Below are 20,210 nucleotides of genomic sequence, written 5' to 3'. Positions count from 1 at the left end.
AACCCATTTTTTTTAATTTTAAATGCCAACTCAAACAGAGATGGATTAAAAAAAAAATCGGTTTCGTTCGGGTTTGGTTCAAGTTTTGAATAATAGGGAGGCATTTCACCTCAAGCAACTGGCATTGAACAGATATAAATTGAAAATGAAGAAAACCAAGATTCAATATCCTGTTGGGTCGGTGGTCTCGTCTTCCGTAGACAGCTCCAACCATATAATTACGATTGTACAGAATCCTTTGACAAGACAGAAAATGGTAAGAAACAAATTACATCAATCACCTCTAACGAAGAAAAGAAAGGTTACAGGCACTGTTATTACGCAGTTCAATTGACAGCAAGCCATGAAATCTGTCTCCTCTCTTATTCACAAGCCAATTTAGTGTCAAAGCTGCTCAAACAGATCGCGAAAGCCTGAAAAGCCGACAACGGGTATCGATAATCCATGGTAAACATGTCTTTTCCTACCTTACCGAACTGGAGGATGATTTTGTCGTGATCGGATTGAGCCGGCTGAGAGGTAGTCGGTGGGGGTGCCGTTGCTGCGGGTTGTGTGGCGGGAATCAACTGAAAGTTTTTCACCGATGCGACAGTCACGCGCCCTCGGAAATTGAGGCACCAGCATTGTAACTGTTCGTGCCATCGGGGGGACTTGTTCTTCAGAACCAAGGGTCTCAATTTATTGTCGTCGTCATCTTCATTCGACAGCCCTGCAATCTCAGAGAACCGGGAGCTGCTGAATTCAGTGGAGTGGTCCAGAGATTTCGAGAAGGTGATGCTCCGAAAAGAGTCCTCGAGGGGTCTTCGAGGGAGTTCTGGTTGTCCAGGGACGACTCCACCTGGTTCGAGGGATGACATGGGTATTGAGTGCATAACGCAGTTCATCCTACGTGGGCCACGTGTCCCAAGCACGTTTAGCTCGTATGTGATTTGGGCGATGATGTAATTTCCCGTCGGGACTTTTGGAGATACTTTCTTGGTATAGAATCTGCGGCTGGTTCTCCCGGGCGGAGGGATGTGTGAATACACATCTGGAGGCTGTGTATCGTAAACAATAAACTTTGTGCCGAGAAAATTTGATCTGCGCCAGAAAGTAGAGTTAAGCCATATATAACAACAAACTTATAGTTCAAAATGCAACACAAAAGCAACACACAACAGAAGTACAAGAAGCTGATTAAAAAAAATACTCAAAGTACAATAGAAGTCAAGACTCGTAGGCAAAAACAAGGTATTTTACAAATTCATAGATTTAGTTCAAAGAAAAATTTCAAGAACAAGAGCCAAAGTTCTTATCTCTAAAATTGCCATCAATCAAGAATTTTGTTGTACACAAAAAATGGAGAATCTACACATGAAATTAAATATCGAGACTTGATGACACCTAATAGAGCCTTTACAGGAAAGAACAAAAATCATGTTTAAGGATTTCCTCCAAAGGCCGACATATCCACCTAAAACATGAGTGGAAAAATGAATGTGGTATTCACGAGAAAACTGCTAGTATAGCAACTATATAAAGAAAGACACACAATCAATTGTATATATAAGATTCCGAGTCAAGGCATGGCAAGTGTACCTAAGTTTTCCGATATATGTGCTACTTGATCTAGAAATGTTGTCCGCATCCATTGAGATAACATATTCTGTACATGTTGTTCTGCGAGTTCTTTTTGCAGAGAGAAGGAACTTTCCATTTTCGACAAGCAAAGCTGAAAATTGATGCAGAAAATTTCTGAGCTCACCACATGCTGCAGAACTACATTAATCATAAAAGCAGATTCAACTAGTAACATCACTGCTTAGAATTTTGTTGTTAAAGCATCTTTTCCATGGTCATTGAAAATTATAAAAGGACCATGAGTATTGAAACAATACAGACACGCGGAGAGACATATATGTGTGTTCGTTTGTGTGTGTATATATATACACAAGTTTCATAATTTCGAAGAAACTGCAATTCAATAGCTTTAAAAGCGAAAAGAAAATAAGGATAACATATACTTTCTAATGCATTTAAAAAGTCAGAAATTGTAGACAAAATGTCCGGATTATAAACCAACGTAGAGTAGATTTTGGATGGCCTTTTTAATCTGGACCCAGAAAGCAAATAATACACCATTCTTCAAGTCATTAGCAGAGAGAGTAGATTTGTAAATTATGGAACATTAAGCACCCCTACTAATGAGGGTAAATAAGTGTTTGAACCAACAAAAATTGGCAATGAAGGAACTGAAAACCATTAAAAAAGCACAGAAAGTGCAAAGAAAGCTGAATAAACGTCAAGAGGACACTCGTCAAGAGGACACTCACCAGGACTGAGACACAGGAAAAGATGATATGTTAAATTAGATTTGTCCCTCTTTATGAAGCATTGGATAGTTCCATCACGATGCCCAGGCTATCAATGGGAAAAACACAGATTCAGCATCTCTTAAGGTAAAGGTAAGTACGAGTTATTTATAATATCAGAACTGCAGATGTATTGACAAATATTTAAGAAAATCGACAAGTGTACAAATACTAGGTTATAAGGTTAGTTGATGTGTGAAAAAACATAGTTGTAGAAGGATTAGGGTTTATGGGGACTGGGGGAGTAGAGCAGTCCCATCTCAAGATAACTGAGCTTAACTCAAGCTCTTTCTGATGATCTTGAGCTTTACTTTAATTGTTCATAAGCTTGTGAGCTGGCTTGCAAGTTTCTAGATATTTTAAATCTTAATAATACAAATAAAAAATCAATGGTTGCGTACACACACACACATATATTATTCTATAAAAATTTATTATTAGTTTTAAACATGAGCTCACACTCTCGAGCAAATCCAGTGATATGAGCTCACAAAAACCCAACTCACAAGTCCAACTTGAGCTTTTTCATATGAAGCTTGAGACTTTGTATAGTTGGCTTTAACTCATTTTCACCCCTATCTTGAGGACGAACATGTTACATTAATCTCATACAAGACATTGGCACAACAGAATGACTAATGTCACCTGCTTCAATGAAACTGGAAAAGTAAGCTTCCCACAGAATTCAGGATTTCGGACAATTTCTTTGCACGTGATCCTCCATGATCGGCAAACAGAAGCACACGCAACCACATGCTTCCTAGCAGGCCATGCACTCTCACTCTCTTCCAACCTTTTAATCACATCAAATAGTAGCTCGGGAGGCAGATTAGCCCAGCGGCTATTTTGGATTACCAAATGCTGATCATCCAAGTCATGGAACGAACCGTGCGACTTATCACGATGATGACCAGACAATCTCACATCAAAACTCCTCCGAGATAAGCTCCCAAAACTGTCTCTTATGTCTCGAGCTATACTTCGGAATGACATTGATTCCCTAAACCGGTGAGAAAGACCAGATTGCAAACAGTACCACTTGGTCACTTGATTCTTTATAACATAAATCTTATCCTGAAAAATTATAGGTATAGGCCCCTCCACTCATTTGTTCGGCCATAAATGAGCATTAAGAAATATTTATCAAAGACAAAAATACATGGCAAAGAACAAAAGGGCAAAAATAAATGAAAAGTTTAATCATGGAGAGAAAATAAGTACAGAAACTAAACAAACAAATAAATGAAATAAGAAAAAAAAGACGAAGATGAAGTAGAAAAGGACTGCTTCACATGGACCATGAATACAAGCAAATCAAAATAGTACACAGCTTTTCCTAGATTTAAAATAAAGCTAGTTTCCATACTTCCATTTGAAGAGGACAAACAAAGAATCAACCAGTAAAACAACACATACTTCTGCTGGTTAGCCATAATCTCCAATCAAATACCTCCACACAAAAGCCAAAAAATTATCCAGAAAGGCCAAAACTTGTAGAATTTGAATAAGAAATTTTATCAAGCATTGCCCAATACAAAACTTAAACCACCCAAATTAGTGGTATGATGCATAAAAATTTATAAAGGAACAATGAACACAGGCCAATTGAAAGAAACACAAGCACACTATTTGGATCTTTCAGGATGATAAGCTGGAACTGAACTTAAAACAATTAAACTCAAATTACAGTCTATCAGTAATACAATTTTGCAGAGATCTTAACCAAATGGACAATTGAAAAAGACATGAAAGGTTTGACGGCAATGATGTCACAAACCTGCTGAAAGGGGGTAGGAAGCACAAAAGTTTCAATATCTTACAGAGAGATCTGCAAGAACAACAAAACACACGACCTTCCTAACAAAAATTTCACAAGTTAAACCTCGGACAGAAAACAAATACACAAAACTCAAGTCTTGAAAAAACAGCCCGCATAGAAATTAAAAGAAAACGAAAGACCCAGGAAGAAAAAATTAAACCCAAGAAGCAAAATCCGAACCCAAAACCAAGATTTCAACTATCTCTATGCCAAACAAGTTTATTAAGAGAAAATTTTAAATTTGCCAAAGTTAAATGGACCACTTTGACTTCAGAGACAAAAGCACCTACCTTCGCCAAAAAAATATCAAAGTAGAAGCTTATGAAATCAAAGATCTGTACCTCAAAGCTCCAAGAAGCCTCAAAAGCCGAAGTCCACGGGAGATATATACAAGCACATGTATCTATATATCATTCAACCAAATTTTCAAACACAGAAAGAAGAAGATCAAGAAAACGAAAAGTTGGGTCAGACTCATTAAAGACACATAATTACACAAATATTTACTACATATCAGCCTCTTCTTCACACACAGGAAAAAAGAGAGCGAGAAAGAAAGATAGAAAGAGGATCCGTAAGATGGTATTCAATCCAAGTGCAAAGCAGCAGGAAGAATGAAGAAAAGAATTGGAAATGGGGTTTGAGAATCAAAATATAAAATATATATAAATAATCGTATTATATTACATCATATATGTGTGTGTGTGAGAAACAGTAAGAGAAAAAGTCTTTGAATGGTTTAATATTGTTTAGTTTTTGGTTTGGTTTATGGTCTGAATGGTGTGGTTTACTGTAGTTTATCTATTTGGCAGCTACGTCACCGAAGGCAGACTATGAAGCAAGGATTTTCTTGACTTTTCGTTTACTTTATGCTAGGAGCATGCCTTGTCTAAATATTCATTTATTTATATAAAATGAAATATTTTTTTCTATTTGAAAAAATTATTTGAATGGTTCTTATGTCCTTGATTTTTTTAAAAACATGATTAGTTTTAGTTTTATGTTCATAATATTATTGTTGTTGGTTTCATGGAAATCTAGTGATTTGATGATAGTGTTTCCGAAAAAAATAGTGAGGCTTTAAAGAGCTTTTCTTTCTTATATACTAGGATTCAGGGATACACAATGTGTGTCTAAAATACAAATTTATCTATTGACTATTAGAGAATGTTCAATGACGTGCGGATACTGGTGTGATGAAGTCGGTAACTTCATTACATGTTGATGTCAAGGATGATAACTTCATCTCATAGTTATGCGAGGTTATGATGATTTTACAGAGATGATATTGAAATATTGATTTTTATTTTGAATAATTAAATTTTTGTTTCATTAAATATATGGATATCTAAACACAAAATTAAAGTGCATATAATTGAAATTTTTTAAAAATACACATTTTTAAAAATTTAAAGCTTACATATAATCATGTGTTGGTTGCCTCAAATGCTACTTCGTTTAGGAATAATTATATCCACTAATCTTAGGTAAATTAGTCTCATTAAGACCTATTTAATTGTAAAGTAAAAGTTTACAAAATTTGTTTTCAAAAATAATAATTTATGGGCTTTTAAAAGTCTTTCGTTTGATCACAACCGACTTCCTGTATAAAATCAAGCTCGCCTCGTAAAATAATTTGAGCTACAACATTTTTAATTTTTTAAATAATATTTAATCATATTATTAAGCCTAAAAATATTTATCGAAAAGTATTTTATCTTGGTTGTCCTCAGTTTCCTTTCCCTAGCATATTATCGAATATTAGGATAAAATCTTCAGTTTTTCACAAAACCATGCAATTAGTCCTCAACCATATACTATGTATTATTTAAGCATTTAAAATCAATTAAATAAAATAAATAAGCAATTTAAATTATTTGCATGGATGCGATTTACGTGGGTTGAATTTTGGACGTTACAGTGACTCCTAGTGCCGGTAGAAAATTTTCAGGCATAAAAGAATTAGTAGCTCTGTGTGTCTGTCAATGTAATAGCTACCTTACCTGACATTAATATAGCACCTATCATTATTGAAGAGCTGGGGTCTGTTTCTTCTTGGTCATTACCAATATGTGACCTTGCATTCTTTCGGTTGAAAATTCTTCTCAGTCCATTTCAAAATCTGTTTTCTTGTTCTGTTATCCTCTGCAACATTTCAAGTGTTTTGATTTTGAAGTAGCGTCCGAATATTTTGAGGTGAACGCATTTACCAAATTTATTCATCTGCTACAACATTTCAAGTGTTATGATTTTGAAGTAGTGTCTGAACGTTTTGATGTGCACCCATTTGTCAAATTTCTTCTTTTGACTCTGCAATCTGTTTTCAACTTCTTGCATTATCAAATGGATGCCTGGTTGAACTGTTGATAATGTCTTGGATGGCTCCACTAGAATTATTTTTCATTTGTCTGACGGATTGAGCTGGGAAAGTACTGACTGATGAGATTTAAAGTTGATCTCAAATATCTTCATACCAGGTAACAATTTTTGAGATCGGAACAGCTGGGATGAGAGCTGGTCTGATGGGTTTGTTGAGGTGTTTCATTAGCTTGGTTCTTTAATTCTATTCTACTTCTCAGGAGCTAGGGAGAAGACTTTGATGAGTGGGAGCTGTTGGTCCCACGTGCGGAATTTGAGATAATAAAACCCGAAAATAAAGAATAAACTGGACACCGATATTTACGTGGAAAATCCCTAAAAATTATTAGGGTAAAAACCACGGGCAAGATGAAAAGAATTCAACTATAATATTTTGTGGTGTACAACTCACTCACTGTATTTCCAAAGAGAACACACACTCTCTTAATACAGGAGAACAAAACACCTCACAAATATTATAGAACTAAACACTCAAATGCTTAATAAGATGAGAGAAAACTCGAAGAAGTGATGATTTCAGAATGAAAGAGGGAGCTCTATTTATAGAGCCCCTTGACCGTGTGAAGACGCGTATACAATGTGTCTTCCATCTTTTCACAAAACTTCCTCCGAAATAGCCAACCCACGTTTTTTTTCTCTTCAAAGAAGGCAGCAAAACATTTGGTCCCTACAACAATTATTACCGACATTTCTCCCACTTGGAGATTTGATTGAGAATCAAACACATCTCCACACATCTTTTCAATCTTGCCATTTCCTGCTACTTACGTTTCCGCTAGACCACTTGAGGATCTACACCACTCAAACTTATCAGTGTTCACTGGCTTTGTCAGAAAATCAGCTATGTTATCTTTTGTATGAATCTTCTGCATATCCGCACTTCCTTCTTCTACTACTTCCCTCACAAAGTGAAATTGGACTCCAATGTGTTTCGTCCTGGAATAAAAGGCTGGATTACTTGCGATGTGCAAGTCACTCTGACTGTCACAAAACAAAAAAATATTTTCTTGTTGATGCCCGATCTCCTCCAATAACCTTTTAATCCATATTGCCTCCTTACAACCTTGAGTAGCTGCCATGTATTCTGCCTCTGTTGTAGATAACGCTACAACTGTCTGCAGTTTTGAAACCCAGCTTACTGCTTCCCCTGCAAGTGTAAACACATAACCAGTAGTAGATTTCCTCTTATCATGATCACCTGCATAATCTGAATCGACATAGCTCCTGAGTGTAAAATCTGATTGTCCATAACATAATGCAGCATTTGAGGTACCCTTAATGTATCTAAGGATCCTCTTAATAGTGCTCCAATGCTCTCGTCCAGGATTCACCATATACCGACTAACTGCTCCCACTGCTTGAGCAATACTCGGTCTTGTACAGATCATTGCGAACATCAAACTTCCCACTGCTGATGCATATGGTTCTCGAGACATCTCCATCCTCTCTGCTTCACTGCTAGGACACATCTTGGAGGATAACTTGAAGTTAACAGGAAGAGGGGTCGATATTGGCTTGCTGTCTTGCATGTTGAAGCGTTGCAAGACTTTCTTCAAATAATTTTTCTGATAAAGCCAAATCTTTCTGTTACTTCTGTCTCGGTGAACTTGCATCCTTAGAATCTTGTTTGCTGGTCCCAAATCCTTCATATCAAATTCCCTAGCCAACTGTGCCTTCAATCTTTGGACCTGATCTTTGTTGTGGCCTGCTACCAACATGTCGTCCACATACAACAACAAAATGATATAATCATCACCAGACCTCTTGAAATACGTACAAGGGTCTGCACTCAGTCTGTTGTATCTAAGGCTCATGATATATGAATCAAATCTCTTGTACCAACACCTCGGCACCTGTTTGAGACCGTACATAGATTTGTTCAACCTGCAAACCAAGTTCTCTTTGCCTTTTTCCGTAAAACCTTCTGGCTTGAGCATATAGATTTCTTCTTCAAGATCTCCATGAAGAAATGCTGTTTTTACATCTAGCTGTTCTAGATGTAGGTCAAACACTGCACACCATGCCAATACTACTCTGACTGTTGTAAGCCGAACCACAGATGAAAATATTTCATTGAAGTCAATGCCTTCTTTCTGAGCATTTCCTTTTCCCACCAACCTAGCACGATACCGCTCCACTTGGTTATTGTCATCACGCTTGATCTTATATATCCATCTGTTTTCAATGGCTTTCCTCCCTCGTGGTAGTGTAACAAGATCCCAAGTTTTATTCCTGTCTAATGCCTCCAACTCTTCTTGCATTGCTATCATCCACAGGGATACATCCGAGCTATGAGTAGCCTCGTGGAAACTCGATGACTCACTGATCAAACTTAAAATTAATAATTTATTATATGTTAAAACCTGTATTTTAAAATTTAAGTTTCATTAAAATTATAAAATTATGTTATTTTAGTATTGTTTGTTTATATTTAATTGTCTTACTAAATATGTTTTATTTTCAGGTTTTCTACGTGTTGATAAAATAATGATAATTAAAGCTAGAAAATTCAAATAGAGGTAACTCAAATATGTTTGGAATCCTTGAGAAATTATCTACAACTTTGCAGAAGACATGATTGCCTAAAAAGTTCATTAAGATGATCAAATTGTGCAAATATAAAAAGGAGGACAAATTTACTTTTACTATGACCAGCATATAGTAAAAAAATCATAACTATTTCAATATTTAACCAAATGAGGTGAACCAAGTGGCCAAATTCATCTACAGACAATTCCCCACATGTTTGCCGTTTTGAGCAGAGTCAAATTCGGTGACTAAAGTTGTGGAACAAAGTATTGAAAGAAGGGACATGGAATTGAACTTGGAGGAGACAAAGAATATTATTGCAACAACATGGCATTAATAAAAATTTTGACCCTTTCTCTCATTTGGCCTATAAATAGAGGCCTTGTGCTAGCTTGAGAATCATTCTATCTCATTGTAAAATATAGTGTGAGTGTGTATCAAAGTTCTAAGTTCCAATATATTTTCTTTCATGTTCTCAACTATGAGTGATATTTTAGTGTTGATCAAAAGTAAGCTTATGGCAAGCTAAATCTATTATGTCAAGGTGAAGAGGATGCATTCTTGGTGAAGTAAGATTGTTTATATTTTGTATATTCTTTCTTTATTTCTTTTCATTTAGCTAACTTATTTTTATTGTAGGTATAAAAATGAATTATTTGTTGTTATCAATTTACATCAAATACTTGATACCATTAAAGTGGTTATCTAACAATCTAACATTTACTTTATCGCAACTAACTTTTATTTTTCGCATCTAACTTTTACTTTCTCGCAACTAACTTTTACTTTACCGCAACTAACTTATTAAATCAATATATTTCATTTAGGCAATAGCGTGGCTCTGCCGATTGTTCTAAATGAAATATAATGATTTAATTTAACATTTACTTTATGCAATTATTTATTTATATAGTTATAATTATAATCATAGGTACCATATATAAAATATCGGTTAATTCGGTATTTTCTATAGTGGGAACTAGATTATATTATGTGTGTGTTTAATTTTCTTGGAACCATTATTTATGGTGGTTTCTTTTGTTTTACTTTTAGTTAAACAATATTACATAAACCAAGAATAAATCTTCAAGCCTTGACAAAATTTATAATTTGTAAACTTCATTCTTGTATTTGGTAATCTATAAATTAATAAACTTAAACTCAAAATAACCTCTCTGAGGATCGATCTCGTACTTACGAAATATATTACTTGCAGACAACCTACACTTGGGTGAATTATTATTTAAGTAGTAGCAAGTTTTTGGCGCCGTTGCCGAGGAGGTATAAATTAAGTTTATATTTGTTAATTATGTTTTATTTATAAGTATTGTGTTGTTTTTTTTTTTTTTGTATGAGTATTTGGAGTCGAAAAAAAAGTGGTAGACTTATTCGAGTATCTGAAAATAATTTAAACATGGATGATAATTCAAATAATCAAGATAATAATAATAATAATAATAATAATAATAATAATAATCAAGAACATGATCAATTAAGAACACTTAGGCACTATATGAACCATATTAGAACTAGTGCCCCATCTTGTTTAGTTTTTCCTCCTGATGCATCTAATTTCAACTTCAAACCTCAAATTATTCAACTTTTACCAAATTTTCATGGCTTAGATTATGAAAATCCATATTTGCATCTAAGAGAATTTGAGAAAGTTTGTAACACTTATAATGATCAAAATTGTAGCATGGATATAGTTCGATTAAAGCTTTTCCCTTTTTCTTTAAAAGATAAAGCTAAAACATGGCTACAAAATTTAAGATCAAGTTCAATAAGATCATGGGAAGAAATGCAACAACAATTTCTCAAAAAGTTTTTCCCTTCCCATAGAACAAACTCTTTTAAAAGACAAATTACAACTTTTTCTCAAAAACAAGGAGAAACGTTTTATCAATGTTGGGATAGATATAAAGAATTACTTAATACATGCCCACATCATGGTTTTGAAACATGAAGAATAGTTTCTCACTTTTATGAAGGTCTAATACCTAAAGATAGGCAAATGATAGAATTCATGTGTAATGAAAATTTTGAAGATAAAAACCCAAATGAAGCTATGGAATATTTAGATTCATTAGCAGAAAATGCTCAAAATTGGGATAATATAGGCACAATAGAACCACCAACAACTAAAAACAATAATTCAACAAATGGGGGTGTTATCTATAATCTTAAAGATGATATAGATATTCAAGCTAAACTTGCATCTTTAGCAAGAAAAATTGAGTCATTAGAAATGAAAAAGAGTGGTCAATTAAAAAGTATTCAAGAAATTGTTTGTCATATATGTGATACACATGATCATGCTACAAAAGATTGTCCAACATTACCTTCATTTAAAGAATGTCTCCATGAACAAGCAAATTATGTTAACAATTATAAAAAACCAATACTAGATCCTTTTTCACCATCATATAATCCTGGATGGAAAAATCATCCTAATTTTAGTTGGAGGAATAATAATAATGCACAACCGTCACAACAATATTTTCAAAATAACCAAAATCATCAAGGTTATATTCCTTATGTTACACCTCCAAGAAAAAACTTTGAAGATGTAATTCATGCATTTATCCAAAAGCAAGAGTCTATCAATATTCAAAACAGTCAATCTATGAGTGATTTGAAAGAAACTCTTGCAAAATTTGCATCTGCACTTAATATTCATGAAAAAGGAAAATTTCCATCTCAACCTCAACATAATCCTAAAAATCAAAATCAAGAATTAAAAAATGAAAAAATTGATCAAATAAAATCTGTTATCACCCTTAGAAGTGGTAAAATAGTTAATGATCCATATAGTAATGAAAACAAGGATCATTTAAAATCAAAGAGTAAGGATGATAATCTTGATACTTTTGAGAATGATGATACCTTAAATTTTAAGAATAATATGGTGAATGATAAATCATCTGAAATAGTAAAAAAGTCAAATAAACCTCCACCATTTCCTCATGCATTAACAAATCATAAAAAACAAAAAAGTGATTCTGATATCTATGAAGTTTTTAAACAAGTGAAGATAAATATTCCATTATTAGATGCTATTAAACAAGTACCTTCTTATGCAAAATTTTTAAAAGACTTATGTACTGTAAAGAGAAAATTGCATGTGAAGAAAAAAGCATTCTTGGCTGAACAAGTAAGTTCTATTCTTCAAAATAATTCTAGTTTAAAATATAAAGATCCTGGTTGTCTAACAATTTCATGTATTATTGGAGAAAATAAAATTAAAAAAGCTTTGTTGGATTTGGGAGCAAGTGTGAATTTACTTCCTTATTCAGTTTATGAAAAACTTAATTTAGGAGAATTAAAACCCACTTTTGTTACTCTCTTACTGGCGGATAGGTCAATCAAAATACCTAGATGTATTGTAGAAGATGTGTTGGTTCAAGTTGATAAATTCATATATCCTGTAGATTTTATTGTTTTGGATACACAACCAATAGAAGTACATAATGAAATTTCAGTAATATTGGGACGACCATTTCTAGCAACTTCAAATGCTTTAATTAATTGTCGAAATGGAATAATGAAATTGTCTTTTGGAAATATGACTCTAGAACTTAATGTGTTCAATTTATGTAAACAACCAAGTATTAATGAAAATGAATATGATAATGAAATTGAAACAATTGTGGAAGAAAATATACAGGAAGAAAACTTAAATCAACAATCTGAAGTTTTTTCACAACCAAGTATTAATGAAAATGAATATGATAATGAAATTGAAACAATTGTGGAAGAAAATATACAGGAAGAAAACTTAAATCAACAATCTGAAGTTTTTTCAATAGAAAGTTTTGAGTCTAAAAATAATTTTAAAGAAGATGATAATACAAAACTTGAATTAAAAGTTTTACCATTAGAATTGAAATATGTATTTCTTGGTGAAAATAAAACATCTCTTGTTGTAATTTCTTCCACTCTTTTGCCAAATCAAGAAGAAGATTTGATTAAATTACTTAAAAAATATAAAAATGCAATTGGATGGACTTTGAAAGATATAAAAGGTATGAATCCTTTAATTTGTACACATAAAATTCACTTGGAAGAAAATGCTAAAACATATCAACAACCACAAAGAAGGTTAAATCCACATATGAAGGAAGTTGTTAAGAATGAAGTATTAAAACTATTAGACGCTGGAATTATCTATCCAATTTCAGATAGTAAATGGGTAAGTCCAACACAAGTAGTACCTAAAAAGTCCGGCATCACTGTTATAAAAAATGTAAAGGGAGAGTTATTACAAGCTAGGATTCCATCTAGTTGGCGTATGTGTATTGATTATAGAAAATTAAATGTGCAACTAGAAAAGATCATTTTCCACTACCATTTTTAGATCAAATTCTAGAAAAAGTAGCAGGAAATTCTTATAACTGTTTTCTTGATAGGTATTCGGGGTATTATCAAATACCTATATCATTAGAAGATCAAGAAAAAACTACTTTTACTTGTCTTTTCGGAACTTTTGCATTTAAAAGAATGCCATTTGGTTTATGTAATGCTCCGGCTACTTTTCAAAGATGCATGTTAAGTATTTTCAGTGATATGATTGAAGAATATGTAGAAGTTTTTATGGATGATATAACTGTTTTTGGAAACTCATTTGAAAATTGTCTTAAAAATCTAGAAGAATTATTAAAAAGATGTGAAGAAAAAAATCTTGTTTTAAATTGGGAAAAATGTCATTATATGGTTAAATCTGGGATTGTTTTAGGACATGTGATATCTGAAAAAGAAATTGAAGTTGATAAAGCCAAAGTTGATGTTATTGCTAATTTAACATCACCAAAAACGGTCAAAGAGGTTCGATCATTCTTGGGTCATACAGGATTTTATAGAAGGTTTATAAAAAATTTCAGCATAATATCTAAACCAATTTCAAATCTTTTAACAAAAGATACACAATTTGAATGGACTCAGAAATGTGAAAATGCTTTTAAAAAAATTATTAATCTTTTAGTTACATCACCTATTTTACAACCTCCAGATTGGTCTTTATCATTTGAATTAATGTGTGATGCAAGTGATTATGCTATAGGAGCTGTGTTAGGACAAAGAAAAGAAGGAAAACCTTATGCAATCTATTATGCTAGTAGAACCTTAAATAGTGCTCAAATAAATTATTCAACTACTGAAAAAGAATTACTTTCAGTAGTATTTGCATTAGATAAGTTTCGATCTTATTTAATTGGTTCTACTACTATTGTTTACACCGATCATTCTGCCATAAAATATTATCAAATAAACAAGATGCTAAGCCAAGATTAATACGGTGGATTTTATTGTTACAAGAATTTGATATTATAATTAAAGATGAAAAAGGAAAAGAAAATGTTGTAGCCGATCATTTATCTAGAATAATGACTGAATCATCTCATAATGAAATACCAATAAATGAAATTTTCCAGATGATCAGTTGTTTTATGCTACTATTATGCCCTGGTTTGCTAACATTGTAAATTTTCTTGTGACAAATAAAATGCCTTCTCATTAGAATTCACAGGATAAGAATAAATTCTTGATAGAAGTTAAAAAATTTTATTGGGATGATCCTGACTTGTTTAAGTATTGTCCTGACCAAATTTTTCGACGATGCATACCCGACAATGAAGTAAGTAATGTTATTAAATTTTGTCATTCTGAAGCATGTGGAGGTCATTTTTCATCCAATAAAACAGCTACAAAAATCTTACAATGTGGATTTTATTGGCCGTCTTTATTCAAAGATACGCATTTATTTTGCAAATCTTGTGAAAACTGTCAGAAGATGGAATCAATTTCAAAACGAAACATGATGCCTTTAAATCCAATCATAATTATTGAAATATTTGATAGTTGGGGGATATATTTTATGGGTCCATTTTCATTATCTTTTGGATATACGTACATTTTAGTCGCTGTTGATTATGTTTCAAAATGGGTTGAAGCAATTGCATGTAGAACTAATGATCATAAAGTTGTTATAAAATTTTTAAAAGAAAATATTTTTAGCCGATTTGGAATACCTAGAGCAATAATTAGTGATGGGGGAAGTCATTTTATAAATAAATCATTTTCTTCTTTGTTAAGAAAATATGGCATTACACATAAAGTTTCTACCACATATCATCCTCAAAGTAATGATCAAGTTGAACTTGCAAATAGAGAAATAAAACAAATTTTAGAAAAAACAGTTAATCCAAATCGAAAAGATTGATCTTTAAGATTAACTGATGCATTATGGGCATATAGAACTGCATTTAAAACATCATTAGGGATGTCACCATATAGGTTAGTTTTTGGTAAGCATTGTCATTTACCGGTTGAACTTGAACATAAAGCTTATTGGGCAATTAAAGCATTTAATATTAATTTAGATGATGCATCTAAATTAAGAAAATTGCAAATAAATGAACTTGAAGAATTAAGAAATGATGCATATGAAAATTCAAAGATTTATAAAGATAAAACTAAAGCCTTTCATGATAAAAATATTATGAGAAAGTCATTTGAAATTGGACAAAAAGTTTTGCTTTATAATTCTCGTTTGCATTTATTTTCAGGTAAACTAAGATCGAGGTGGTCAGGACCATTTATAGTCAAATTTGTTTATTCTCATGGTGCTGTTGATATTGAAAATCCTAAAAATAATGACGTGTTTAAAGTTAATGGGCAAAGACTTAAGCCTTTTATAGAAAATGAAATTCTTAATAATGAGTTTATGCCTTTATATGATCCACAATAGTTGTTTGATATTTTCATTTTGTTTTGCGGATTCTAGTTCATTTCCCGGTTAAGTGGCGGATAACGGTACTCCGTGACTGTTTAAGTCGGTTTCTTCAGTTTTCCCAAAATAATTGAAATATATATAATAATAATAATATGGATGCGTGTATTATGAATCTTCGTAAATATTTTGCTTGTTTACCTGATAATGCGTTGAAAAGAATTTATAAAGCTAGATGTGAGCGGCTAAGGTTGATGATGTCATATGGCATACCGAATGATGTCCATTTGATAATTGAAGCAAAAGTCCGATTGGTTGGGGAAGCAAGTGAATTAATAATAAGACATAAGCCAGGATTTGGTAAAAGAACATATGCCAAAAAACGAAGAGCTAAACGTATAGGTGGATGTCATAAATGTGCAAGGTGGACTTGTAAGGGAAAATGCAAAAATGTTGGAATGACATCAATGAATAGAGAAGATAAAATTTTATTCATTAAGAATGGTCTGAGTAAAGAACCTTTGGATAATTTTCTAGAGGTTCTTGATATGCATTCTAGTGGGTACGTGCATAATGAACTTCTTAAACTATGGTGTCAATTTCAACAGGAGGAATATCAATATGGACGGTGGAATCAGCCTTACAAAGATCCTACTGTAGTAACGCATATCTATTTAGATAAGTAAATATATATACACAATTTCGTCTTGGGAATCTGACGTTAAAAGACCATTTTTGCCAATTTATAAGAAAATTGGATGTGAAGCATATCCTCGACTCATAGAAGGCGTTGAAGCCGTTACTGAACGTAAAATCAGAGGAAGATGTGAGCCACAATCACAACTACGATGTATATATTTGTTTTAATTTTGTCATTTTTATTTTCTTTTAATAATAATAATTTCCTGTTCAAATATTGACTTTTGGCATGTTACGCTTATAAATTCATATGTTGTGATCTAACAATTACAAAAAACATATTTCTCAACATGTCAACGTCCACGGTAAGTAAAATCAAAAATATTTGTGTATTTTGTGGATCTAGTGCAGGAAAAGATTCAATTTATGAAGAAGTAGCAGAAAATCTTAGAATAACACTTGCTAAAAAAAAGATTCATTTGGTATATGGTGGTGGTGAAGTTGGCCTCATGGGAAAAGTTGCAAAAGCTGCGCATGCAGGTGGAAGTGAAGTTTTAGGCATTATTCCGATTACCTTAGCCAATCTTACAGGACCAACAATAGGAGAAGAAATGAAAGTGGACAACATGTATGAACGAATTACTCAAATGATTGAACATTCAGATGCTTTCATTGCTTTTCCAGGAGGTTTCGGTACTTTGGAAGAAATATTTCATAATGTTTGTTGGGCACAATTAATATCCACAATAAGCCAATTGGTTTGTTAAATGTTAACAATTATTATGATAAACTGTTATCGTTTCTTGATGATGTTGTGGAACAGGGATTTATTTCATTAGCTTCGTGAATGATGTTAGTTTCTGCTACAAGTGAAGGTGAACTTATTGATTTACGGCAAGGATTTAGTCATGAACCAGATCCATCCTTATCTCAACTTAATTGGCCAACATCCAAAAGTAAGAAAAGAAAATTCATGTGATGCTAAACTTGTGATTTAACGGTATGTTTTAATGTTTTTCTTTAAGGTATAAATAATTTCTTCTTCTTCTCCTCTTAGTTTTTTTATATAAAAATTAAAATATATACTTATATATAGTAATAATAATAATAATTTTAGTTCAATGTCGAGTAAGGTGTCAGTAAAATGCACCTGAGACGCATTAGTTAATAATTATTGGAAAATCACAATACACTAGATTTTAATATTCATTATATTCAAAATACAGACTAAAAGAAAAATTAGTTTTTCATATGTACCGATTTATATATATATTTTGATCAATTAATATAAAATATATAATAGATGTGTTCATATATATATATATATATATATATATATATAATTGTATGTGTTTTCAAATAAAATAATTTCTAAAATTTTTATGAGAATATAGTTAAAAGATATGGTTTGTATGGTTGTTAACATGTATAATTGAAAGAATTCTTTTGTAAAAGTATAATATATACTCACACATCTTTTGTGAGTGAGTGGTGAGAAATGAGAAAACAATTAATAAACTTTTATTGATTATTAAAAAATGGTTAATTACAAGAATATAATTCCCCTAAAAAAAATATTTATTGAAAAAAGAAAAAAAAAGAAGTAAATATATAATGGACTGCAAAATAATTTATTCATTGTAATTTTTTTTAGATTTGATTGATGTACTATCAATGTGTTCTAAAAACATCAATATTGTGTTCAAAAAAAAAAAAAAACAAACAAACAAAAAGATTTGTTTGTGATAGATAAGTTTCAAAGGTAGTCGGATGTATCCGTTATATAAATGTTTATATATATACATATATATATATATATATATTTATGGTAGAATGTTTGGATAAAAAATTTTATGTTATTGTAAAATTTTGCAGTCACGTTATTTAAAAAAAACAATAAAAAAAAATGGGGATTTTATTCTTTGTAAATTTTCCTATTTTGTTTTCAATATTAGTTTAATTAATTGTCTGCTTTAATACTTAGCCTTTTTCAATGAGAGTTAATATTCATTCCAACTCCATGAGTGAAAACTAGCTATTCCTTAAACATTTTGACCTGAAAGAATATATGGAGTTGAGGCTTTTACAATAATATTCTTGATATTATACATGTTATGGTGGGTGGTGTGAATTATCTTTTTGACTATATTATTATAAAAAATTTAGAAATTTTAAAAAAAAATTATTTATATATTATTACTTTATATATTATGTGAAAATAAGAATAATAATAAAAACACATTTAATTATATATTATTATATTATACGAAAATATATATATATATATATAAATCGGTATATGATTTTGTTTTTAATAAATATGTTTGTATTTGAATATATAAAATGAATAAAGAATCTAGGTTGTGATTTTCCGATAAAGTTTATTACTAAGGGACTAGTAATAAGATAGTGTGGGGGTGTGATTAAACTTAAAATTAATATTTTATTATATGTTAAAACCTGTATTTTAAAATTTAAGTTTCATTAAAATTATAAAATTATGTTATTTTAGTATTGTTTGTTTATATTTAATTGTCTTACTAAATATGTTTTATTTTCAGGTTTTCTACGTGTTGGTAAAATAATGATAACTCAAGCTAGAAAATTCAAATGGAGGTGACTCAAACATGTTTGGAATCCTTGAGAAATTATCTACAACTTTGCAGAAGACATAATTGCCTAAAAAGTTCATTAAGATGATCAAATTGTGCAAATATCAAAAGGAGGACAAATTTACTTTTACTATGACCAGCATATAGTAAAAAAATCATAACTATTTCAATATTTAACCAAATGAGGTGAACCAAGTGGCCAAATTCATCTACAGACAATTCCCCACATGTTTGCCGTTTTTAGCAGAGTCAAATTCGGTGACTAAAGTTGTGGACCAAAGCATTGAAAGAAGGGACATGGAATTGAACTTGGAGGAGACAAAGAATACTATTGCAACTACATGTCATTAATAAAAATTTTGACATTTTCTCTCATTTGGCCTATAAATAGAGGCCTTGTGCTAGCTTGAGAATCATTCTATCTCATTGTAAAATATAGTGTGAGTGTGTATCAAAGTTCTAAGTTCCAATATATTTTCTTTCATGTTCTCAACTATGAGTGATATTTTAGTGTTGATCAAAAGTAAGCTTATGGCAAGCTAAATCTATTATGTCAAGGTGAAGAGGATGCATTCTTGGTGAAGTAAGATTGTTTATATTTTGTATATTCTTTCTTTATGTCTTTTCATTTAGCTAACTTATTTTTATTGTAGGTATAAAAATGAATTATTTGTTGTTATCAATTTACATCAAATGCTTGATACCATTAAAGTTGTTATCTTGATTTGTTGTTTAATTTTGATACAATAAATATTTCATCACTTATTATTATATATATAGATATATATATATATATATATATATATATATATTTATATAATAATAACATAATATTTCATTTAGACGATAGCGTGGCTCTGCCGGTTGTTCTAAATGAAATATTATGATTTAATACTAACATCTAACAATCTAACAATTACTTTATCGCAACTAACTTTTATTTTTCGCATCTAACTTTTACTTTCTCGCAACTAGCTTTTACTCTTCCGCAACTAACATTTACTTTATCGCAACTAACTTTTACTTTACCGCAACTAACTTATTAAATCAATATATTTTAATTTAGGCAATAGCGTGGCTCTGCCGGTTGTTCTAAATAAAATATAATGATTTAATTTAACATTTACTTTATGCAATTATTTATTTATATAGTT

The 20,210-nt window shown here is 31.5% G+C and overlaps 1 protein-coding gene and 1 non-coding gene across 2 annotated transcripts; both read right to left on the bottom strand.

Moving 5' to 3' along the window:
* Positions 1 to 139: 139 nt before the first annotated feature.
* On the bottom strand, positions 140 to 4,910 carry LOC142542903 (tubby-like F-box protein 8). The gene is made up of 5 exons (XM_075649805.1): positions 4,512 to 4,910; positions 2,997 to 3,425; positions 2,313 to 2,400; positions 1,579 to 1,711; positions 140 to 1,080 (listed from the first exon to the last, which is right to left on the bottom strand). The coding sequence occupies exons 2-5, from the start codon at positions 3,342 to 3,344 to the stop codon at positions 363 to 365; spliced, it is 1,287 nt and encodes a 428-aa protein (XP_075505920.1). The 5' UTR covers positions 3,345 to 3,425; positions 4,512 to 4,910; the 3' UTR covers positions 140 to 362.
* Positions 4,911 to 10,923: 6,013 nt separating this feature from the next.
* On the bottom strand, positions 10,924 to 11,034 carry LOC142521319 (small nucleolar RNA R71). The gene has a single exon (XR_012814128.1). It is a non-coding gene; the product is annotated as a small nucleolar RNA R71 (small nucleolar RNA).
* Positions 11,035 to 20,210: the final 9,176 nt, after the last annotated feature.

The sequence above is a fragment of the Primulina tabacum genome, chromosome 1 (assembly GCF_025594145.1).
Source record: "Primulina tabacum isolate GXHZ01 chromosome 1, ASM2559414v2, whole genome shotgun sequence".
Classification (NCBI taxonomy): Eukaryota; Viridiplantae; Streptophyta; class Magnoliopsida; order Lamiales; family Gesneriaceae; genus Primulina; species Primulina tabacum.
This window is presented reverse-complemented; position numbering and strand designations above follow the sequence as displayed.